Source organism: Bactrocera neohumeralis, chromosome 2 (assembly GCF_024586455.1).
Source record: "Bactrocera neohumeralis isolate Rockhampton chromosome 2, APGP_CSIRO_Bneo_wtdbg2-racon-allhic-juicebox.fasta_v2, whole genome shotgun sequence".
Lineage (NCBI taxonomy): Eukaryota > Metazoa > Arthropoda > Insecta > Diptera > Tephritidae > Bactrocera > Bactrocera neohumeralis.
Genome location: NC_065919.1, coordinates 54,702,222 through 54,728,835, shown reverse-complemented (window position 1 = coordinate 54,728,835; position 26,614 = coordinate 54,702,222). Strand labels below are relative to the sequence as shown.

At 32.1% G+C, this 26,614-nt stretch overlaps 1 protein-coding gene across 4 annotated transcripts in view; it reads right to left on the bottom strand.

The window, feature by feature from the left end:
* The window catches only part of LOC126767899 (uncharacterized), a 41,879-nt gene extending 17,684 nt beyond the window's left edge, over nt 1-24,195 (bottom strand). For 3 of the 4 annotated variants that reach the window (XM_050485615.1, XM_050485617.1, XM_050485618.1), the window contains exons 1-2: nt 23,452-24,195; nt 4,466-5,982 (exon numbers count right to left, since the gene is read on the bottom strand). In XM_050485615.1, the coding sequence (XP_050341572.1) occupies nt 4,466-5,249 (784 nt within the window). In that variant the 5' untranslated portion in view covers nt 5,250-5,982; nt 23,452-24,195. The remainder of the gene's footprint in view (nt 1-4,465; nt 5,983-23,451) is intronic. The other variant, XM_050485616.1, reaches the window with a different exon arrangement.
* Between the last annotated feature and the right edge of the window lie 2,419 nt (nt 24,196-26,614).

Genomic DNA, 26,614 nt, shown 5'->3' with positions numbered 1-26,614 from the left:
ATTCATATGTATACATATGTATATTATATATAGACTCTCTTAAATTCATATATAAACTATATTTAAGTCAAAAAGTGGGAGACTTTGTAGTAAAAACGCGAAGTATATAACAGTTACAACTCGAAGCACTGCGTTCAAGGGTGGCATGACAAGCTTCATTTGCACAACAAATGATATCTTTTTATTATCTCGTACAAATGTCAAATGAAAATAATTACTTCAAGCTAATGTAAGCAGAACTTAACCGCTTCTTCTGGCTAGCTCCAAAACTGAACATCTGCAGCACACATTGTTGCGCAAACAAAAATGTACAGAAGTTTATATATGTAAATATTAAAACGAACATTTACAGCTATATACTTAATTAACCATAAATTCTGAGTTTGTACATTTTTAGCAAAGCAGCCAAATTTTTTTGTGTTTATATTCATACTAGAGTAGAACACTTTTACTTGGCATGCTTTAAATAAATAATGGAAATATTTGGAGTGTAAAGTTATGTTCACAAAAACATGTGTGTAAATATGTACAAATCTAAAGATAATTCAAAAAACTTTGGCGCGCAAAGTTCATTAAAAAGGCACAAACTTAAAATCAAAATCTAAAAATATTATTGTGGCAATGGTATGCAACAAAAGTAGCTTAAGTCGACTTAAGCTAAGGCAAGCATGTTGAGTTTTAGTAAAAAATTTGAGCAAATATTTTTTCACAATGTACTGTTATCAATTTTTGCCATTCCATAACATTGTTTCGGTAAAACTTATCAACGAGTCTCGTATAAAATATTGAAAAATATGCAAAATTTTCCACATTTGATTACAACTTAAGCGTGCCAGTTTAGAAGAGTTTAGAATTGAGAGCAGTCAGTAATCAAAGGAATCAAGTACAGCTATAAATAAATACAATTTATGAGAGAATGAATAGCGAGCAGACATCTTGAGAATTTCGCAAAGCCAGATGTACTTGCCCATATGGAAAAATGCACACAATATGGCAACAACAATCGGCTGAAATTCATTCAATTAACTGCAATTTATCTATAGTCTGATAATGCGAGCACATTGCTCATTTGAATACGAAGCTTGATGCATTTAAAGCACACAAAAGATTCATATGAGTACAGAAAAGAAAAAGCGAAGACAAGATATGCGACAAAATAAATAACAAAATTGAAAAAATTTGCAAAAATATATTTTTTATGTATAAAAAATAGATGGCAAAAAGTACGACTATTAAAAAACTGAATTCAAATTATCTCAAATATGAAAAGTATATAAAATATAAAAAACAAAAATATGAAATATATAAACAAATAAATATATAACATATAAAAAATATAAAAACAACATATAAAAATATAAAAAATATGAAAAAATATATAAAGCAAAAAAAAATTAAGAAAAATTAATATTTTTTTTATATAAAAAAATATAAAAAAATGTCTAAAGCAGAAAAAATTTATAAAAAAAATTTAAAAAATGTAAAATTGTTTGGACAACGGCGTAAAGGCAAAATCGAAAAATTGTATATCTTCTTCATATGTACATACATATACTTGTTTGTATGTATTAAAATAATTTTAATTGTTTATATTTTTGCCATCTTTTTTTGCAGCAAAAACAATTTTGGCAACGCAACGCAAACACTCGCTCGCCAAATGCTCAAATGACCAAGTTTCCGAGTTGTTGCTGGCTGCCTGCCCACTAAATGGCAAACTTATACATATTTTTGTATGTATGTATGTATCTGCATAGTAAAATGAAGTATGTACCCATTTGTTGTGCGTTGCTTTGACCAAATAAAAAATAAATATTTGAAATGTTGTCTAAGAAAGTGCAAAAAATAGACAAACACAAGTCAGTGTGCGGATTCACTCAATTTCATTTAAAGGTCATAGGCACCAAGCTTGTATAACACAATGTCAGTTTGACAGCTGTCAACGGTTGCGTAATATGATAGGACACATGCCACATATTGGTTAACCGTACAAAGAAATATAAGAGCGTGATTGGAAAATTTAATGCTGCAGAATTGGAAAAGTTCAATGAAAAAATAGTATGTATGTATATTAAAAATATATTATATTAAATAAATATACATGTCAATTATTAAATTAAAGAAATAAATACATTTAAATTATTAATTATATTTAAATTAAAGAAATATAAATTTTTATTCAAAATTTAGCGATGAAGTAAAAAAACCTTCTGTTATGGTCTGCATTTCCACATTTAACACAAAAATATTTTAAGTAAATAAAAAAGTTGAGAAAAATGTTTCGTTCACAAAAATTTCCAAAAAAAACTAGCGGTAAAAACATGTATGTATACATATGTATATAATAATTCTTTTTATCAACTGTTATTGTGTATTTAAAAAAAAATATTTTTTTTTCTTAAAAATTAGTAAAACACAAAAAACAATTTTAATATACATTTTTTTTTTTTTTTTCAAAAAATAAAATGGCAAAAATTAATAAAATTTAAAAAATTATTTAAACTTAAAAAAATAATTTTATATACTTTATATTTTCAAATTAAATAATTTTTTGAAATAAATTCTTATTTAATTAATTTTTTTTTAATTAACAACAATAAATTTAATGTTCAAGATTTAACAATACAACATTTAGTTTTTGTGTATTTTAATTGACTTTTTAAATACTTCAACGAATTTAGTAATTAAATTTTACTTTTTTACATATGTATATTTTTAAATTAGCTATTGGCAATTTTTTAAAATAACTTTTATTACTTATTAAAAAAATGTATTTCCAAAATTGATAAATTTAATTTTTTAATTAATGTTAATTTAATTTAATAATTAATTTAATTTTTTAATTAACTTTAATTAATTAAATTTAACAAAATTACCATAATTTTTAATAATGCTTTTTGCATTAAAAAATTAATTTTATAAAATTTAACAATAAAAAATTATTTTTTTTATATTTTATTAGAATTTTAATTTAGAAAAACTACATAAATTGATGAAATTTTTATATTTTTAAAGTTAAATTTTAAATTAGTTGTTACTAAATTTTTAAATATAAGCTTTATTATTTATTAAAAAAAACTTTTATTTTACAAAATGTTTACATTCAGTTTTGAAATTAATTATATTGAAAAAAGTTTTAACTTTTACTTCTACAATTTTTCTATAAAAAATGTATTTATTTGGCAATAAAGTTTTAATTTTAATTAAAAAAAAAATATACAACATTTACATATGTATGTTTTTCAATTTATTTATTTATTATTAAATTTAAGATTTTAATTTTCTTATTTAAAAACAAAAATCTGAAAAATGTATAATTAAAATATTTGAATTTAATTTTTAAAAAAAAATTACTTTTAATTTAATTTAAAAAAATTACTTTTAATTTGACAATGAAAATTGTACAAATTAAATTTTTTAATAAATTTATTTATTATTAAATTTTCAAAATTAATTTTATTATTTAACAAAAAAAATCTGAAAAATTTATAAGGAAGAAAATGTTAAATTAATCTGTTAAATATGTTAACTGAATTTAAATTAAAGATAATTACATATGTTACTGTTATTGGTATTTTTTTTTAATAAATTAAAAATTTCATTGTTTTTATTTTAAAAAAATCTAAATTGCAATTTTTTTAATACTTTTTAATTTTATAATTTTTCTAAGTAAAAAATTTTACTTTCAAATATCTCAATTTAATTAAAAAATAATTTAATTTTACTTTAGTCTTTCATTATTAATGCTTACAATATTAATATTATTTTTTTAAATTAGATTTTATTATTTATTAAATTCATTAAATTATTTATTTAATTAATAAAATAAAAAAAGTTTGTTGAATCGGCCAATGTTTATTTTTTAATATTTTTCGATTTTTTATCCTTTTTATATTTTCTGAGTTTTCTAAAAAAAAATATTATTTTCAAATTAAAAAAAAATATTATTTACTTCAAAATTAATTAATGCCGATATTAAATTATTTAATTTTTAATAAAAAAAAAAAAAAAAAAAAAAAAAAAAAAATAAAAAAAAAAAAAAAAATAAAAAAATAGGTTGATGAATTCAATTTTATTTTTTTTTATAAAATTTTTTTATTTTATATAAATTTAATTCTTTCAAACCCCTTTTTTGAGACTTTAAGAATGTTTGTATATTTAACATGCCTCAATTTTAAAGGATAAAAAAATATTTGTTTCTCTTATTTTGCTTTAAAATCATTTTACTGAACTTTCTCGAATTCGCAAATTGTTTTTGTCTATACTTCATGCTAACGAACCACCCTTTATCGCACAGCAAGCGAAAATCGCAAAATATTTTGAAAAGCCAAATTTTCGGCACAGATTTTAGACTAATGCAAAATGAAATAAGTTAATCACACACACACAACATAACGGCATGTTATGGGGTGGTGGGAACTGTATCACTCATACAAGCATATACAAGTACACAAATATTATGGCAAACCTTTTTGTTGTCCCACGCCAATGTCACTGAGAAGCACAGCGAAATCATCATTATTGTTAATTATGTCATTGTTGTTGTACAGCATATTGTTGTTGTTGTGCTGATTATTGAAATTGTAATTGTGATTGTTGCGCAACCATTGTGGTGGCGGCGGTTGCTGTTGTTGCTGCTGCTGCTGCAAACGCTGCTCTATCAAATACTGCTGATTGCAGGTGAGCGCCGCCGACGCATTTGCACTGCTCAAACGCGGCGGTGAAGTAGCGACGCCGGTGCCTTTCTCCACACTAAGGTTAGGCGCGCGCACGCCCACATCCACGCCCTGTTCGCGCAAATGCTGCTGCAGCAGACGACGCTGCAGCAATTGTTGTTGCAATATCTGCAACTGTTGTTGTTGCATTTGTTGGTAATAACGTATCTGCTCGAGCTGCTGCGGTGTTATGGTCTGATGTTGTGCCGCCTGCCGATGCAGCTGCTGTTGCTGCTGGCGCTGTTGCTGACGCCGCTGCTGTGGCGGCATATTCATTGCGTAATAATTCTCTTTGGTGGAGCTGCCAGCCGATGCCGAGGAGGCATTGCTGTCGCAGCCGCTGCTCGTGCTGCTGCTGTTCGAGTTGGCCACGTTGGCTTTGTGGGCGGCAGCGGCAGCCGCTGCGGCGGCGGCTTGTTGCCAGCATTTCACCTTGTTCTGGCAATCGTCGGCGCCGTTCGTGCAATTGCAGCGGTCGCTGTGCAATTTGGAAATGTCTACGAATCGCATGAGGAAGCTGAAGAACGTTAACAACATCGATCGAGTAAGGCGCGTGTGTGTGTGTGTGTCTTCACATTAGCAAAAATATTGGCGTAATCGTGTTGTTGTGAAATGTTGGCGAAATTTCGCCTTCAGTTTTAGTGTTTATAGCGAGTTGTTGCTGTGTGACAATGTGGCATGCCAGCGGCGGCACGCACGTACGCGATGGAAATTTTTTTCAACACTTAATATTTTTGTTGTTGTCTCTTATTACTGCCGCTTTGGTTCTAACATAAAATTTTTATATTATAATTTTTTTTATTTTTTTTTTACTTTTTTGCTTTTTAGTCTTTATTTTTAATTTTTATGTGCTCGCGCTCGGCACTCCGCGCTCATTTGCCGACCAACGCGTTGTTGCGCGTCGAAATCACTTGCTCACGTGGGCTTGCCACAGGCCTCTTCCACGCGTTGCATCTACTTGTGTCTGTATTTTTAGCTGCCACGCTGTTGGCGCTGCTGCTCTGACGTCAGTCTGCAGTGTCTATGCGTCAATAATTAACTCCAGCGCAACGCCGTTTGTCTCCAAAATCTTCATTCGATTTATTTTGGAATTTTTAATAAAATTTTTCCGCTGCTTTGAGGCTACACTTTACACTGTTGCTACGTCACTCATTGGATTTTCAAGTTTATTTTGGTTGTTTGATTATTTTTGTAGTCAATATATACACTTATATATGTATGTATATGTATAAATATGCTAGTAGTTGGCTCCGAAACATGATTTGCCACGCTGTAAAACCGAAATTTGTAGAACAAACCAAAAATGTTGATTTTTCGAAGCTATTTGTATTTGGATTACTTTTTCGTGCTAACACCAAAATTTATGAGTTCTCTTTAACATTCAACGCCAATAAAAAAATTGGAAAAAAAAATAGAAGAAACAAGTTAAAAAAACTTAAAAAAAAATATAGAACAAAATTAAAAAAAAAAAAAAAAATAAAACAAACAAAATAAACAGAAAAATTCCAAAAAAAAAAAAACTATTTTCTTTAAAAAAAAAAAAAAATTTTCTTGTTTTGTACTTATTTGTTGTTGTAATATATTTCAAAAAAATACAAAAAATAAAATAATATAAAAAAAAAAAAAAAAAAAAAAAATAAAAAAAAAAAAAAAAAAAAAAAAAAAAAAAAAAAAAAAAAACAAAAAAAAAAAATTTAAAAAAAAAAAAAAATTTAAAAAATATTTTAAAAAATAAATATTTAAAAAATTAAACAAAAATAATAAAACAAATTTGTTGGAATATAGAAAAATTACAAAAAAATATTTTCTTGCTTTCAGCTTTATAATATATGATTACGACTAGAAAATTGAAAAAAAAAACTTCAAAAAATTTAAAAAAATATTTTCTTGTTTTCTACTTCTTTGCTGTTGTAATATATTTCGAAAAAAATTACAAAAAAAATTCTTTTTTTCTACTCTTTTGTTGTTGTAATATTTATGTAACTCCGGCTAGAACAATTTCGACTTGTTTGCTATGCGCTTCGATAAAAATCTAAAATTAAATGTGTTGCCGTTGCATGCAATATAGCGCGCGCGGACCTCATGCCACCACCTTGTTGCACCACTACTGCATTATACATGCGCGCACGGGTTAGAGTTGGCTGCCAAAGGAATATTTGGTGAAAATTTGTAAATTTCTTATAGCCAAGCAGCAGCGTGTGGCGCAGCCATTTTCGTTTTCCAATTCGATTTTTTTTTTTTGATTTTTGGAAATTTATGGCCTTCTTGCAACAAGGCAGCCAGCTAGCGGCTGCATGCCACAATTGCCTGCCGTTGCATGCATGCAAATGAGAACGCGCCAAGCAATTTGGTTCACTCGAATTGACTTTAATGTTTACTAATGCACACAACAAAAAAGGAACAAGCAAAAAGTACAGTTACGAAACTGGGCTAGAGAGTGCAGCAGCGCTTTGGTGGCCCTTAAACGAAAGTAAATTGAGGCTAAACAATTCAAGGGAGCAAAGCAGCGCATGCAAATAAGCCTTTTGATTTGCAACTTCAAAAAATAAAACAACAACACACACACAACGTTGCATTTGTGGCACACACACAGACACACCATGACATGCCTGACAAGGTGTTATGCCACAACAATAATTCACTTTAGAAGTTGCCGCAACGCTATAAATCGTGCGCGGAAGTCCTTCCCAGTCCATGGCTTACTCAGACTACACACCGCTTCGAGCCAGCCGCTTGCCAGCTATGCGAAATTTATGCACATTTTTGTTGCAAACACTTTGAATGGCTATAAATTTAGTCGAGCCACTCGATAGTGACAATCCTAGTTATAGCAGGAAAATGCCAGGCGAGCTTTAATTAGCATATTTGCAGGCGAGTCAAGTGCATTGCAGGTGTTGCAGGCACAAGCAGTACAGTTACCATACAATTTTACGGCAAATATACATATTATTTATGTAAATTACTGTTCCACAAGCTTGTCCTCGCGTCAACGGTACAACGCGAAGAAGCAATTTTATTTGCTAATGAAATTAGAACGAGCTATAAAAAGGCGTAGCAGCTTAGACCTGGCAAATACTATAATCGATGACAGAGCTGTGATATGGTGAGAGCGCTCTTCAGCATGGCAAAATTTGAATGTAATAACGAATTTAAGGAGTAAAACAGATGTTTCGTAACTACGTAACTAAAATCAAGCAATAACAAGGAAAGTCTTCAACTTCGGCTGAACCGAAACTATAATTGCCTCTACAAATAAAAAGTTCACATTCAAGAACTTGATCAGATCAGATGACTCAGTTTGTATGGCAGCTATATATGTACCATAGTGGTCCTATATCGGCGGTTCCGTCAAATGAGCAGCTTCTTGAGAACTGGAGGACGTGTGTAAAATTTTAAGATCGACATCTCAAAAACTGCCATAAGGCTTGTCAGGCTGATATATATACTTTTTATAGGGTCTCCGATGTTTTCTTCATGATTTTACCAACTTCTTGGCGCACTTAATATACTCTTTTCAGGGTATGAAAAGCCTAAAAGCAATAAAAATTATGGTCGAAAATCTGACTTCGAGATCGGTGACTTAAAGTGGTGGTTATGAATCACACTTTATATAATTTTTGCGTTTAAATCCAAGAAGAATAGATAAAAAGAAATAGAAAGAGGAAGAGGTGGCGAGAAGAGAAAGGTAAAGAGTAATAGAAATGAAGCGAAGAAAGAGATAAAGAGAGAGAGGGATCGGGATAGAGACAGAAACTGAGACGGAGCAAGAGATACATTATATTCTACAACAATTTCAGAGGGAGAGGGAGAGGAAGACATATAGAGAAAGAAAGGAATAAAAAATAGATAAAGAGAAATAAAGTGAGGAAGAGATGAGGACAAGAGAAAAACGGAGAGCGATAGAGGCGGAAAATGAGGGAGATAGAGAGTGAGAGAGAGAGGGATATGGATAGGGATGGCGACAGAGACAGAGGCAGAGCAAGAGATACATTATATCCTAGAAAGAGAGAGAGAGATAGCGACAGAAAAGGATAAAGGCTGCAAGAGTTACAGGGCAAAAAGCGATCCTAGACATTAGATTTTAAGTAGATAGCGATAAAGAGCCATAGAGAAATAGAGAGAGAAAGAGATATCGAGATAGAGTTAGAGATAGAGACACCGATACATAGAAAGAAAGAAAACTAGTGAACTAGATTTTATTATTTATGTAGCTTAATATACATATGTATATGGATTTTCTGAACTCTCAGAGGAGTATCATTCAAAATTTTTGAAAATCTCAACTTTTAACATACCAAAAATCAAATAATTGTACTCAATTTAATAGAAAATATGCCGATCGACTTTATGGGGTCATTGCAAATCCATTTTGATTACAGTTGCAAAAATGTATAACATTAAACAACAACAATTCAATATAAGTAATTTATTTTTCTGCGCAAATTCGCAAATTATTTGCAAAAAATATACATATGTACATACAAACAAACATATTAAATTCGCACGATAAAAGAAAGCCACAAATCGTATACACACCCACACGCACGTGTAGTGCACAAAAACAAAAACAACCTAATATATATTTTTAAAATGTCGGCGAAAATTTTTGATAAGTGAGATCATGAGTGTGAGGTGTGCGAGCACGAGTCATATGCGTCAAAGGCGGTACAACGGCATAAAGAACCTTCAAATAGAAAATAATGAAAGCAGACGAGCAAAGCGAAAGAAGTATGCTATTTACTTAATTAAGTGCATATAATATTCATTTGCGCAAGATAATTTCGGCAGCGGCACTTGCAGATGCAAAGGTGGATTCTTTTTTGTAGAATTCATGCTAGTAAAACGCAGAAATTGCAAGAAATGTTTGTGAAAATTATTTGCGAAGAGAATTTGAAGGTCTTTAATTGCTGATTTTCTGGCAAAGAAGAAATTTTTTGCTTTGCTGATTTTATTTAATTATACAGAAAATAATGAATAGCCTGCTTATACACACATAAATATATGTATGCATATATCGTCACCTAAAATGCAAGACAAAGTATCATAAAAAAATCGAAAATCGCTGTCAGTTATAATAACCAATATATAACCATTTTATAACTCAAAGATATGAGTATGATAACCAATATATAACCATTTTATAACCAAAACTCAAATTTTGTTTCAATATGACCGTGTATGATAACCAATATATAACCGTTTTATAACCAAAACTCAAATTTTGTTTCAATATGAGTATGGTAACCCATATATAACCGTTTTATAACCAAAACTCAAATTTTGTTTCAATATGAATATGATAACCAATATATAACCGCTTTATAACAAAAACTAAAATTTTGTTTCAATATGAGTATGATAATCATTATATAACCATTTTATAACCAAAACTCAAAATTTTTTTCAATTTAAGTGTTTTCTATTATATCGTTTTTCCTTCGCCTGTAAACTTATGAAAATTGATGTTACGTTATTTTGCATTTTAGGTGACGATATATACATAGATATATGTATGTATATGTATGTATGTATGTAATTATAATTATATAGAATACACCGAAAAAAAAAATGTTTGTAAACATAAACCGTTGGGAATGATTCATATTGGCCGAAAATAATTTTGCAACAAATATGTCAAGCAATAAATACACCCCTTTTCGCTTTAATTTTGTGCAAGATTTTTGCCACGCCAAGAAAGTGCAAAACCTTTAACGTGCGACACCCTGCCGCTGACTTAACACCACAACAAAAGTGTGAATCATGCGCCAACTAAAGCACACACGCACATACATATATATTTATATATATGTATGTACAAACAGATACATAGACACAGGCATACAAGCATTATAACCGTTACACTCAGCGCCAAACAAACAAAGCCAGCAAACTCGAGAATGACGTGTAAAGCATTCCTTATTTTGTCATTTCCTGGTACGCCTGACGTTAACCCCTCACTGCTTCTCTAACAAACCAGTTAGCACGCAAGGGACTATGCGGCTCAAACTACAACAACAGAATGCAGCAAAAACTTCGACAAAGCAAAAGCTCACACTTGTAGCCGCGTGAGCTGGCGCCATTGAGCATGCAACACAATAGCTGTAGGTGCGTGTGTGCGTGTTGGTGTGCGAAAGCGAAAGTTCCAACTGCACACAAATCAAATTCACTGTCTGCCACATGCCACCCAAGCATCGCACTTGCAACTGTTGACTCCCTTCCTCCCTGCCACATGTACGCAGCAACGGCTTTTAACTAGCTTCCTTTTGTCTTGCTATGAATTTACAACGCACTGCAGTACAACTACAACATCCGCTACAGCAATTCAATCTCTAAGCGCGCCTAGCAGCAACACGCCTCAGCAAGAGCACGCGCAGCGCCAACGTGTCTACAATGCAGGCTGCAGATTCTGCTTTTTACTCAACCCAACTGCCGCGTGCTTCCTTCTAGTGTAGTGTATCTAGTGTGTGTGTGTGTGTGTGCAGTGACTGGCTCCATGCTTGTGCAACTTTTGACGCATTGTTCGAGTGCTGAATGATGCAGTGCGAATGGGTCGTCCTGGCAAAGGACCTGCTGTCACTCAACTTACTATTCAACTATGTATCTACATAAATATATGTGTATATACATATGTATGTATGTTTGCTTATGTGCTATTTGCCTGTCTAGATTTCAAGCTTCGTTCCAGCGTGCAGCGACAGCGACGCCGTCATGGCGCAGCGTCCGCGTGTCAGCGAGTCTCGCAATTTATTTGCAAAACATTGCACAAGTTTTGCTTCACTTCACAATTTCTACATTATTTCAATATGCCTTGCCTTTTACAGTTTTTTCTCCCTGCTCTATTTTATTTATTCTATAATTTGCCTTAAAATTTTTTTTTTGCATCTACAGAAAACAAAATGGCCGTCACACTGCCGCCATCCAAGCATGTAGTTGCGTTCCTTGTCTCCGTGTGCGCGTGTATGTGTGTGTTCATTCGTGTATAAATGGAAAAGTTTGGTCGAACGTGCAACTGGAAAGGTAAGCGAAGCGAAGCTGCTGATTATTTGCGCAACTTTTTGCAATCTTTCGCCACCTTCGCTGCGCCGCCCGGGGAATCGATGGCAGACGGCCAAGATTTTGCTGTGTAGCGGCCTGTGTTTGAGTTAAAGGTAGATGGCAGTGGCTGGCTTTGCAGAAATTAAGTTGATTATGAAATATTTTTGTTGCTAATTTTAAGTTAAATGACAATAAAAACAATTTACTTATGGCATTTCATGCGAAAAATATGCAGGTGGGCTGATTGTAGTCGTAAATAGCACAACTAAAGAGGCGAGAGGGAGTGAAAGTGAGGAGAAAAATCGAAATTTACTAATTACTTGTATATTTAGAACGCTTGCTTTCTAATATTAGCACTGTGACTTGTGCTGAGCACTTTCGATGGCAGCTTTTTGTTCAAGTGGAATTCAGATTTAAATGCCAGTTGCCTGTTGGTGCTATAAAAGATAGTGTTTACATAACTCATTAAAATGTATAACCACTTATTATTTCCAATTATTTATACCAGTTTATTGCATTTATACCAGTTGTTTGTTCGATTCGCCGCTCTATAAAGATCTGACGAAGCGAAAGCAACTAGAATCACTAAACGATTTCAAATAGAAACTAGGAAGACCTACAACTTTGATCAAAGTAAACTAAACTACAGCACTACAATACTTGAGAATTACTCAAGCAATTAATGCAATAACAACTACAAAAGTTATCGTATGTTTCCCTTTGTGAGCAGCAAGCAGATTAAGTACATAGAAAGATATTGATATTGGCATTCATGTTCAACAAAGCGTAAAGCATCTGTGCAACAGTATGTGGAGCGGGTTTTATGCACGATGAAAAATAATTTTAAGGGAAATTGTAAGAATTATTACAACAATCTGTTGAAAGAAACTAAGGAATAAAGCACAGCAACGCTGAACTGTCGATACTTTTAAAAGAAAAAACTAAATAAATAATAAACAAACTATTACAAAAAAAAGAAAAAACCAAATATTAAGAAAAAAAAGAAAAAAGAAAAGAAAAACCAAATATTAAAAAAAAATTAATTATTAAATTCTAATAAACAGAAAAAAATTTAAAAACTATTAAAATTAATAAAAAAAAATATGAACTTTAGAGACAAATTTTAATAAAACAAATTAAAAATTATATGTAAAAATATATATGTAAATATAAATAAAAATATCATAAATATATAAAAATTTAAAAATAAAAATTGGAAAACCTACATAAAAAATATAAAAAAAAATAAAAAAGTTTAAATTCTAAGTAAAAAAATTACAGAAAAAATGTATAAATTAGGTATAATAAACAAAAATAAAATAAAAAACATTAAAATATTTTAAACTTAAACTTTAGAGAAAGTTATAAATAAAAACCATCAAAAATTATAGAAAAAATACAAAAAATAGGAATTAAATTTTTAAAGACATTAATAAGTTATAATAAAGACAAAAATTAAAAATATATTAAAATTTAAATATATAAAAAATAAAAACCTGAGAGAAAATTATAACTAAAACAAATTAAAAATTATATAAAAATACAGATACAATAAACATTTTAACTAACACATAGAAAGTATAGTATAAATAAAAAGTTTTAAATTCTAAACAAAAAAAAGGCACAAAAAATTAATAAATTATAACAAAAAATATTGCACCAATTAATTTTAAAATTAATATAAAAAATAAAAAAAGATTAAAGAAAATTATAAATAAAGCAAATTAAAAATTATATAAAAATACAGATACAATAACAAAAATTTTAAATAACACATAAGAAATATAATATAAATAAAAAGTTTTAAATTCTAAATAAAAAAATGCACAAAAAATTAATAAATTATACAAAAAATATTACACCAATTATAAAACAAATTAAAACTTATATAAAATACAAAAGTATAAAAATATAAATTTTATAAAAATAAAAATAAAATATAAAAAGTTTAAATTGTAAAAAACGAATTAAAAATTGCACAAAAACATGAAAAAAATTAAATGTAAATGAATTTCAAAATTAAAGCAATTAAAAGTTTAAATATTTATTAAAAACAAAATAACTACAAAAAAGCTAAATAAAAAATAAACAATTTTGCAAAAATTGCAGAAGCAACAGAAAAAATTAAAAATTATAAAAAGTACAAATTTACAAAGCAAAACAAACCAATAATAAAAATCTTAAACACAACAAAAATAAAATTAAAATAATAAATACTATATAAAAAAATTTGTGAAAAGCGCACAAACAACACGAAAAATAGCAAATATTGAAATAAAAAATATTATTTTAATAAAAAAAAAATAAATTTTAAAAAAAAAAATAAATTTTAAAAAAAAATTTAGAAAAAAACTAAATATAAAAAAAATTTTAATAAAAAAAAAAATTTTAAAAAAAATACTAAAAAACATTTTAATAAAAAAAACATTTTAATAAAAATGAAAATATTAAAAAAAAAAACAATTAATAGTTTAAAACCTTAATACAAAAAATTATTTAAAATAAGTATAAAAACTAAATAAAAAATTTAAAAAATTCCACAAAAATATCAAAATAAAAATATTCTCATTGTCAACCCACTCTGTAGTAGCGATCAATATGCGAAGTGCTCACGCATAAGAATGCAAGCTCATTCATATCTCTAGAGATAGCTGTGCAACATCACACTTTATAAATGCAAGTTTGTATGCAAAAACGCTGCCGCAATGACAGCTAAAGTGCCTGCATGCAACAAACATATACATATGTATATATACACATATGTAAGTGAATACATAGTACATACATATGTATATATGAAAACTTATAGAAAATTGTAGTTGTAATTGGACTTGTTTGCGTGCACTCACTTAGAACGGTGAACACAACACAAACTCATGATCAAAGCGCAAACTAAGTAGTATGTGTGTATGTGCCTCAGATTGCTTGTGTGGCAAAAAGTAATAAAACTATTAACAAGAAATACAAAATAAGAAAAACACACAAATTATAAGAGCACAAACATAAACAAACGGGCTTATAAATAATCTATATGTGTATGTGTGTATGCATAAATTTATTTGTAGACTACTTGAATTGCAGCCAATAAGAATGAAAACCATACACAAGATGGCGTAAAATAAAAATACAGCACAGAGGAATATTAGTGCGAGCACAATGAGGAGCGACACGCACATAGCACGCACGCAACGCATGAAAAACGGGAATGAAATGCAGGAAAACAAGCGCAACGAAATCGAGGAAGTATTGATGCTGTGCTGAAATGCACAAAACATACAAAGCAAGGCGTGACAAATTGCAGTTACCGCAATGCTGCCGTCATTAACTTGCCACAAGCATAGCAGCAGAACGACAGGTTGCGTATACGCAGTGTGTGCTGACGCCGAAGGTGAACGCAAATTAGTGAAGAGTGCTTAGCAGAGGCAGCGGAACATCTGCACACATATATAAATAAATACATGCATTTGCAGTTCTATTGCGTGTTGTTGCATGCGAATTCACGCCACATTCAAAGCGTTTGGGAAAATCACCAGCAAATTACAACAATCAGCACTTAGCGTCGTGTATGAATTGCTTCACGCAAGTGGGCTGTGTACGCAACGCTGATGGCATTTGGCATTTTGCACCTTGCCAACTGTGGGCAACAACAGCAAAACCAACAACAACTAGATAAATAAACAAGCGAGTGAAACTAACAGCAAGGCAAATTGCTCAGCATAAACTGAAAGAGCAGCAGCACAAGTAACAACAACCACAGTGCGACCGCGATGAGATCAGCGCTAAAGCGTTGCTGGTATTGCTGGTTGTGTTGTTTTTGTAACTGCAATGCATTTGCATGCTAGTTGCATGCCACAACATGTAGGGCCAGCCAGCTAGGTAACTAAGCCGATCGATGGCAACGCGTTAGGATGCTGCTTGGTGCAGGCTTGTCTGCTGCCATCGCATGCAAATGACGGTAATTAAGCGCAAATAATAACAACAACAAATACAAGAGAAGTACACGCAATGCAACAGCACACACACACGCATGCATAAATTCACTTGAAAATAGCGAAGTTCAATCACATTTGAACTTTTCAATGAAGTCGATTTTTATGAGCAGCTACAGCAACAGAAAGTGAAGACAGTGCTGAGCGGCCACTATTTACATACAAATCTAACTACATACATACACACAAATATATATACATACATAAATACAAACATATATACAAACATATATACTACATATATGTACATTATTGGTCATGTCATTACCGTTTTTACTCGCTCGCCGCCGCTCAAGTGGACCTTATCGCAGCAGAATTGCAGTTAAGCGTGCACACGCGCCCAAACTCACGAAGCATGCGCTTATGAAATGATGTCGAACGGCACGAAGCCCATTTCATAGACAGTCGTCGGTGGTATTGACAGTAGAAATGATGAGTCAAGAATTAAGGAAATGCGTTCAATGAGAAATATATAATGATGATGACTACTTGAATTATCAGTATGTAGAGCTTTAAAATTGCCAAAGAAGCGGTAGAAGAAAGATTAGGTATATATTTATTCAGTGAAAGCGTATATGATATGATGTGTAAGCTTCAAGCGCGGCAAACAAATAAAAAACAGTACGTTAGTATTACTTACTGATTGATGACACGCATTTCAAGTTAAAGGGGAGTGACATAAGTGCATATGTTCCGGATCAGAAGCAGCAATGCTGAGGTCACTTGGTTTGCGTCTAAGCTCTTACTCTTCACAAATGAAAAAACTTGCCGTACAAGAACTGGATTATGAGCGGACAGTTTGTATGGCAGCTATATGTTATATCGCTCCGATCGGAACAATTTGTTCGAAGATTGCATCGTTACAACGAACAATAATGTATGTAAAATTGCGTGAAGCTAGCTTGTTAAATAGAAAAGTTTTCCATACCAAAACTTGATTTTGATTAGCCAGTTTATATGGCAGCTAAATGATGGAGTGGACCGATCTGAACAATTTACTAGGAGATTGTAGCATTGACTTTAACAATAATACATGCCAAATTTCGTAAAGATATCTTGTGGAATAAAAAAGTTTTCCATATAAGAACTTGATTCTGATCGGACAGTTTTTATGACAGCTGTATACTATAGAGAACCGATATCGACAATTCTAACAAATGTGGATGCCCTTGGGAATACAATGACGTAAGAAAAATTTCAGATCAATGTCTCAAAAACTCAAGGTCTAGTTTGCATATATACAGCCAGGTTGACGGACAGAGGAATATGACGAAATCTACTCAACTCATCACGCTGAATATTAAAATGAATTTAAATACATATTTATATGAACTCTGACATTTACTTCGGAGCCGAAAATTTTGAATTTTAGTGAAATTCGGATGGAAATTATATGTTGTTGGGTTATATTTCATAATTTATTGACTAAATGTTACAGGCAAAAGCTTTTTCTCGAACCAACTGTGAATTTTTTTGGATTTCCTGAAGAGTTACATCAATGACGATAAATAGTCCAATAACTATGATTATTTAACAGAAACCAAAGGACAATCTTAACAATTCAGCTCCAAAAAATTATTTTTATGCAAGAATAGATAAAAATTAGCACCGAAAAAGGCATTAAAAGCTCTTTCGGTTTATTTTTAGTACTTATGAGGTAGTTAAAGACTTTCTTTTGCTAGTACTTAGTAGCTTCTGGATATGATCGTATCGTGGTAAAAAGATGGTCACACTCAAGGAATATTAGTTTAATACGGAAGTTATTCCAAGATAATATAAACATAAAAATGTCATTCTGACAATAAAAGCTCAAAAAAAGTAGTAAAAACAGTAGTTTGTTATCTGTGAAATGTTTTGCAGTTATGGAATAGTTTAAAATGTGTAGCTGATCGCAGATCGAACAATTTACTCCATAAAAGATCAAAAAAGCCAAAAAGGCTGTGGACCAATAAACGAATGCGATGCTGAGACGGTCAGAAAGTAGGTCTCTGGTGAACAAGATAACCAGTATTATCAGTTTTTTATGTTATATTATTACGAAAGCTCTAAAGCTTAAGGAAGCTACAAAAGCTTTCATATATGAAAGCTCTGACTGCTGCAAAGCTTTCATTTAAGAAAGCTGCAGAAGATAAAATTTCCTAAAAACTAAACGAATTACAGTCAAATAAAATATTAAAGTTAAATAAAGCTTTCATACAACTCCTCTCAAGCCTTTACCCGGGTCCATATTGGACATATGTAAGTATTAAAATATATTCCCATATTTCAAGCTTTCATTTAGAAAAGCTCCGAAGCTTCATTTTTGAAAGCTATGAAGCTTATGGAAGCTGCAAAGATTAAATTTCCTAAAAACTAAACGAATTACCGTTATAACAGTCAAATAAAATATTAAAGTTGAATAAAACTTTCATACAACTCCTCTCAAAGCTTTCACCCGAGTCCTTATTCGACATAAGTATTAAAATATATGTACATATGTATTTATGTATCTATAAAATTGTACATGGCATTAGTACATATGTATGTATACTCCTAATACTACCACCTAACAGCGAAGTACAGTGCTGTGCAGTTCAATGCACTTCAGCCGAGTTGGCCTATATTATTGACATGTGTTTTTATGTAGTACTTTTTGTTGCTGTCGTCGCAATGGTTGTAAATAGTACGATTACAATAGCATTGTTGTTGCTTTTTTCACTTATAGTCGCTTGTTTTATATTTGAGTTTTTAGTTATTGCAATTTCTACGCGCGTTTGTTTAGTTTTGACTCTTTCACAAGTTTTAACGGTAAAATGCAGCCAACATGTGTACACAGCCATAAGAAAATGCAGTAAAAATCGCGCGCAAAAAGCCAACATACAAATATAGCTAAAGTGAAATGGAAAATAGTGAATAGCAAAATAAACACACACACACACATGCACGCACACAAATGCACTTATTTGTAAAAAGAAAATAAGTTTCTGTGTAAAAAGCTTTAAAAATAGCAAATACGCAACGCTAATGTTTATGTAGGCGCATAAAAATGCGTTTCAGCGCTGCTTGTTGCATGTGTGTATGTGTGTGAGTATGCATGGTGCATAAAGTGTATGCAACGTTGGAGTTGCGCGCCAAAAGTTGCATGTTGCCGCATTTTATAAAAATAGCAATGTTTTGAAATGTTTAGAAAATTGCGAAGACTACGTGAAGATGCGAGAAAATACACACGTAAATAGGTATGTAAATGCACAACCGCAAGCAGCAAACAACAGCAACAACTGGCAACATATTTGCACACAAATACATACATTTATTTATGTGTGAGTGCTTGCGCCACGCTCGTTGCATCGCCTAATTTCCCACCTCTAATTGCCGCTGGCAATTTGTTGCAGCAAAAATGCTGTACATTGCCTGCCATTAGCGGTGGTTTGCGGCTGTAGCTGCCACTGGCTGATTTTTCAAATTGCAGGCATACTCGTAAAAAATAGGCATGAACATTATGGCAACATTTTTATGACCAACTTTGCACGAATCTAATATATTTATGCTCCATGCAGAGTAAAATGTTGCTTGGAAGCGCATAATTTGGATATTTTCGTACCGGATTTCAGCGCTTTTTAGAACTTTGTGCTTTTCAAGCAGCTAACTAAATAAATTGCGCAAAAAATTAACAAAAAATTATGACTTTTAGAGAGAAATGCATTAACTTGCAACTTTGCTACCTTACGAGGGCCTATAGTGGGATTTTCAAAATCATATAATAGCCAAATAAAATGCCTAAAGATCAAGCACAGAATAACTCTCGTTTTTTGCGATCGTTAGGCAATTGAGATCCCTCTCCCGACGAACAAATATTACGCTCAATAAGTCTTTTATTATTCTCGCTCTATTATACGGCGCAGAAAAATGGCGGATGACGAACCGCGATTAAAGATTTTTGTAGAATTCGGAAGAACTGTTCTCCGCAAGAGTTTTGGAGCCGCCCGCGTGAGCGATGAATATTGAAGAGGATTGAAGAGGATAGAACCACGAACTGTATGAACTCTGTATGAGTTCTGTATGAGCTTTGCGGCGACATGGATATAGTTAAGCGCATAAAAATTGGACGAACGCGCTGGAGGATGACGCTCCAGCGAAATGCTCCTTTATCTGGAGACCCGGAAATGCTCCTTCATCTGGAGACCCGGAAATAAGGGCGCTCACACATCTAATGGAAAGACCAAATGCATAGCGACCAGTCTGCACTTGGGATATGCAACTGACGTGACCCCGCAAAGGATAGAGGCAACTGACGAAGTTTCGTGGTCTCGGCCCAGACCGACAAACGCTTGTAGTGCCAAGGAAGAAGAAGAATCCACATTCGACTTTACTTAAGAGAAATTTTCATGTCACAAATACCTTTTATGGTGTTTACATGGAGTGAACAGTAGCACTTAGTTCAGCGTTTTTTAGCGAAAATTATATTTAAAGCTCTAATATTGTGTCCTAATCGCACTAGTTTCATAGGACTGACTTTCTAAGCCGATAATTATATAGGAGTAAGCGATATTCGATACTTTTTCCAAGAAAAGTCGAGCTTTATGATCGGCACGATCTCACTGTTTCTCTCCCCATCTCTCTCTAACAGTTCATGTAGAACGAAAACATTAGTAAGAAAATACGTATAAGAACTAAACTCCTTTAAACTCGGAATCGTAATACTGAGGGCTTCAAATTAGCTTTGCTTTAGAAGTAGAAAACTTCAATTCCATTCTGTATCTAACAAAGACCTCTCAGATTTGAAAAAACAATAAATAATAATTAAATATTCTTATTAGATGACCGCGCCCACTCTACATCTACTTAATGTCGTTCACTAACTTAATATCTCTTTTAGGAAGCCTAGTATTCTAGTTTTATGCTTTCGTTTAATGTGATTCGAACACAATTCTTCTTACTTATTTATTTTTATCTCTCTTTTATAAAAATCTTAAGTTCTCAATATTCCATTCATTCGCTGACCAATTGTACTGGCAGCGCATAAAACAGCAACAAAATAAAGACCAAAGTGTAAAATAAAATAACATGCGGTAAAGGGAAACGTTGATGAATGCGATGAAAAGCAAATGGAGTGCAATGCAAATGCTTTGGTTTGTTGTTGGTATGCGACTATGCTTCTTTCGAATGCGCTGTGGTGCTTATGTTGCTTATTTTTGTCTTGATGTTCTATTTGTTTTTCAAATATTTGCTAAAGAAAAGATCGCTGATAGCTCGATAGTTCGAGCGTTGAATGCGGAAGCAATCATTTTCGCGCTTCTCTTCGTATTTTTATCACACAGTGTTTTATTTAATTTGGAAGTGACAAAAGTAAAAGGCTAAGAAGTCAATACGATACAGGGTGGGGCAGAAAATTAAATTATGTAGAATTTTGGGTGTGGCGAAAATTACGAAGGATTTCGAATTTGAGAAAAATTGTGGATGTGGCCAAAATTACGTACAAAAAAATGTCGAATGAAAAATTAAAATAAAAAAAATTAAAAAAAAAAAATACATATAAAAAAGTTATAAAAAAATATATAAAAAAATATATATAAAAAAATATATATAAAAAAATATATATAAAAAAATATATATAAAAAAATATATAAAAAAACATATAAAAAAATTTCAGCGATGATGTCCATTTCCTGCTCATTGGGTATGTAATCAAGCGAAATTATCACATTTGGGACGAAGAGCAGCCTGAAAAAATTCAAAGCTACCATTTCACCCAGAAAAAACAACGATTTGGTGTGGGCAAAAATATGTACAATGTAATGCCGGTAAGAACGTAACTCTCAATGAAGACTGTCATCGCGCCATCTTAACCGACTATTTGATGACTGAAATTGAAACTCGTGATTCCGGCGACATTTGGTTACAACAAGACGGCGTCACTTTCCATACATTCATCGATCAATGGATTTATTGAGAGAACACTTCAGGGAGCAGAAATTTTACGTTTTGAGACGATCAATTGCCCACCAAGATCGTGTGACTTTTTTTTGTAGGGATATGTGAAGTCTAAGGTCTATGCGAACAATCCCGCTTCGATTTAGGCCTTGGAGCAAAACATCACGTGTGTCTTAGCCGGTTACCAGTTGGAATGCTTGAAGAAGTCATTGAAAATCGGACTCAACGGATGGTTCATCTTAGACATAGCCACAACCAACATTTGAAAGAGATAATCTCCAAAACATAAATGCCAAAGAATGTCCTTTCGAATGATAATAAACATTTGCCATTAAAATTGAAGTTTCTGTGTTTTTTTCTTTCAAAAAAAAAAAGGTAGGGAACATCGAAATGGATCATACCTTATATGGTATTTGAGGGAAACTTAAGATTTTGAAACAAAACCTGTTCTAAAAAGTAAGAATAATATCAATTTTATATATTTTTATAGTAAATTGGGAAAACCAAAAATAAGAATAATTAATTACTTGCACTTTGCTGGCACTTAAAAGCGATTTTTGACTTTGAACCTCACTATTATTAGCTTTGGACTTTTGACAACGCTGGAGTGTACACTCAGATTTTTTAAACGAAGAGAAAAATAATATTTATATTTAAATAACATTTAACTAAAGACGAGCTGAAGTATTGATGATAGATACGACTGATATTGTTGAGATATTATGAAACTGAACTTAGAGTAAGATATAAAGTCCCATATAAGTAAACAAAGAAACAATTTTTTAAACCGTTACAACGAGATTTAATGAGGAATATGTCTAAATAATATGAAAAGCGGTCGCTCTCACTTGCAAATTTGGATTATATAAGTTTTTTTAAATCCATTCATTATTAATTTATTATGCAAAAACACAAACATTCCTTACAAATTCAACAAAACATGTAAGCTATAAGGCTGAATAAATCTTATTTTGAATGTAGAATTTTTATTTTTACAATAACAAGCAAATATCTAGCGCTTTCATTTCCGTAAACAAGCAACAACAATAAATCGTATTTCGCAGCATAATAAATTCGAAGCATAGCAGACACCTTAAACTAATCATAAAATGGATTTAACCTATTTGACAAAAGCATTTTCGAGACTTAAGTAACAAACACTTATGCAATTTATGCTTGCATAAGACTGAGAACCGCTGAGCGCCAACGGCAAAGCAACTGCTTAATAGACGCTAATGAAGAAATCATTAACGAATGGTAGCGAACAAACAAGTGGAGAAAAAAATTCAAATGAATAGATAGCAAAAGCAGAAAGAATTTTTAATGCTCGAGTGTAAAATAAGGGGAGGGGGTAGGCTTATTGTAAGCACATAAAAATATATAATAAAAGGGTAGATAGATACGTGGAAAATCGACATACAAACGCGTGCGTGGAAATGTAAACAAAAATGCGCCTAAAATAATTTTTTACAGTGAATATCATTAAAAAAATGTTTATATTAGCTGGAGCTTTTCCCATGAAAAGCTAGACAGCGGCAGGCATGAGTGCCAGTATATGGATATATAACATATTTTATATTTTATACTAAGCTTATGTCGAAATTTCTGTTTCTTTTTTGTGAATCTACAGGGTTTCGTTCCAACACATTATAGCAACATTAATTCTCATACAGTTCTTTAGTGGCGGCGTAATGTGGAAGAGAACTCATAAGTATTTTTCAAGCGCCGAAATTTAAGAAACTCGATTTTTTATTTAATTTCTTAAAATAAAAAATAATAATAAATAATTTTCCAGCTTTAATTACCAATTGCGTATACCTGCGGTTTACCACTAGGCAATAATTTTTTTGTCTAATTAAATTATTCAGCTGCTTAGTATTGCCATAGTCGTTCGAGTCGTTTACAATGTAACATATATAAATATATGTTTATATATTTTTTTAAACAGTATGTAACAATTATGCACAAAACGCACACTTAGAACGACGTCTCACTGTATTTACTATAAAAAATACATTGGCACAAAGTCAAAGGTTTCTCTTACATACAGACGTTTCTTTGCACACTTTATTTATATTTTCCTTTATGTGCATATAATAGCACATATTTTTTGAAACACTCTTTACGTCGACACTTGTTCCATATATAAATTAAAAATATATTTTTTTACATTTGTTTTAATGTAAATATGTCATAGGTACTTTTTGCACTTTACAGCATTGAAATTCACAAGGTCTGCTGCTGAAGTTTCAATTTCCTTCGATTTACGCCTCAAACTGCGTCATACACTGCGAAGGATTCCAGACTAATAAATATTGTCCGACAATTTTCCGTAATTTCTTCGGTTTCACAGTTGTACTATGGAAGCACAGAGTTGCACGCACATAAAGTTTACGTAAGTATAAATAGAAAATAGCAAAATATTGTCGAAATTATTTAAAAACACAAACGAAATGTTGAAAATAAAAGAGATATTTAATAATATCAGTCAAAACGGCACGGAAAATCGCGTTTGAGGAAAATCACGCGTCACACATTTTCACAGTTCCACAAGCTCAAGGAGACTGAAGCCGAGCCAGCGACCGAGTACACAGCACACTCGTGGAAATTGTAGCAACACACACACACATTCATGCATACATACAAACGCACGCACACGAAAGTAAAGTACATAGAAAATAAGTCACACGATGTGATGGGCATATTGTTGCTGTTGTTGGCTGTGGATTCAATTGCCTGCCATGGCCTCCCCGACTGCCGGTCTTTTGTACAGCAAGCGCAAGAGTGCTTTAAGCAGTGGACTGATGCTGGCAATGCCGCCACTGCACTGCGCTGCATTGTTGTTGCTTACACTCTGTTTGTTGCTGTTGTTGTTGTTGTGGCTTATGCACTGTAATGTGCGCCAGTATATGGTTTTATTGCATTTCGTACAACTTTGCGTGGTTGTCGTTGTTTTTGATATTGTGACCATTGTTGTTGTTGTCGCTATTGTTGTTGTTGTCGCTATTGTTGTTGTTTTCACTGATATTGCAGAAAATTGAGCAGCAGCATATCAGGCAGCAACAAATTAACGGAAATCTAAAACAACAACAAGCGTTATATGTTGTTTTTGTTGTATTGCATTAGGAGGGCGGAGCGGGCGGTGCAATGCGGAGCGTAAAGCGCCGAGAATGTGGAACTGAAATGTGGGTTGACCAAGAATTTTTTGTGCTTTCGAGAGGCATAGAGCATAGCAGAAAGCTAGCACATAGAGAGCGCATAACTAGAGGAATAGAAAAGCAGCTTGAGGAGCATAATGACAGAAGACGCACGAGTAATTTGCAAAAAGCTCTCGATTCGTTCGTTTATTAGAGCATTTGGAAGCTAGGAAAATATTTATAGTGTATATTTTTATTAAATCACTTATGTATGTGTGCATTTGTGAGTAGATTTTGATTAGCACTTTGGAGCAAGATTTTGAGTATTTACACACAAACACACACACACACAGGAGCTGCCAATGAAAGTCACTTAAGTAAGCAACACTCGGCGATAAGCCGAAACTAGCAAGTGGATGGTAACTGTTATCTGTGGAACTCACAAAAAAAATAGACAATGCGCACAATGACACGTACAAATACATAACAGTAAAAACATAACTAACTACCTGTCAAGACAGCTGACTGATAAAGGCGTTATTATTCGGCAGACCGCAGAAATGTAACTGATAATTAAAAGCAGATAATTACGACTTGTTGTTGCGGATGATTCAAAAATAGCAAAAACAAAAACAGCACAGATAGAGAAAACATGAACAACAATAACAAAACAGTGACTTTTACTACACAATAAAAGTAAATAAAGAGAAAAGAAGGCGGTACAAATGGAAAATATAAAAATATTAAAAAAAAAAATAAAACAAAAACAAGTAAGAAGGTAACTGCGTCTGCACTGAGGCTATAATACCCTTCACATGTGCATTTCTTATGGCCTAGAATGGTATAAAAGCATCTTAATCTTGATTTTGATCGTTCAGTTTGTATGGCAGTTATATGCTATAGTAAATCGACGTGAACAATTTCTTCGCAGACTAAATTGTTGACATAGGCATTAATCCATGCCAAATTTCGTGAAGATATCTCGAGAAATAAAATAGTTTCTCATACAAGAACTTAATTTTGATCGGTCAGTTTGTATGGCAGCTATATGATATAGTGGTCCGATCTAAACAATTTATTCGTGGATTGTAGCGTTGACTTGGTCAATAATCCGTGCCAAATTTCATGAAGATATCTCGTGAAATAAAAACGTTTTTCATACAAGAAGTTTACTTTAATCCTCCAGTTTGTATGGCAGCTATATGCTATAGTGGTCCGATCTGAACAATTTGTTTGGAGACTGTAGCGTTTTCTTTGACAATAATCCAAGCCAATTTTCGTGAAGACATCTCATGAAATAAAAGAGTTTTCCATACAAGAACTTGGTTCCAATCGTTCAGTTTGTATGGCAGCTATATGCTATAACAGTCCGATATCAGCGATTCCGATAAATTAACAGTTTCTTACATAGAAAATAACGTGTGCAAAATTTCAGAACGATATCTCGAAAAATAATGAAAAATTATTTTATATAAATATTTTATACGCTCTCCGACGTTTGCTGCCGGGTTTTAAAAACTTCTTAACCAACTTAATAAATCCTATACAGGGTATAAGAATATAAATGAAATAAAAATGGAGAGGAATTGTGTTTTAGATTAACAAACAGAGCGCAGATGGTTTTGAATGCAATCAAGTATTTTTCCTTGTCTGACTCAGAAGCCTTATCGCTCCAGCGAAGATGCAACGGCAAGTTGACTGAGTCCATATAGCTTATACATATATATGTACATATGAAGCAAATATTTGAAACAATAACAAATACATAAATAATTTTAATAACTTACACACAGAATGCACTTCCCTCTTCGTCTTTTTATTGATTTATAAG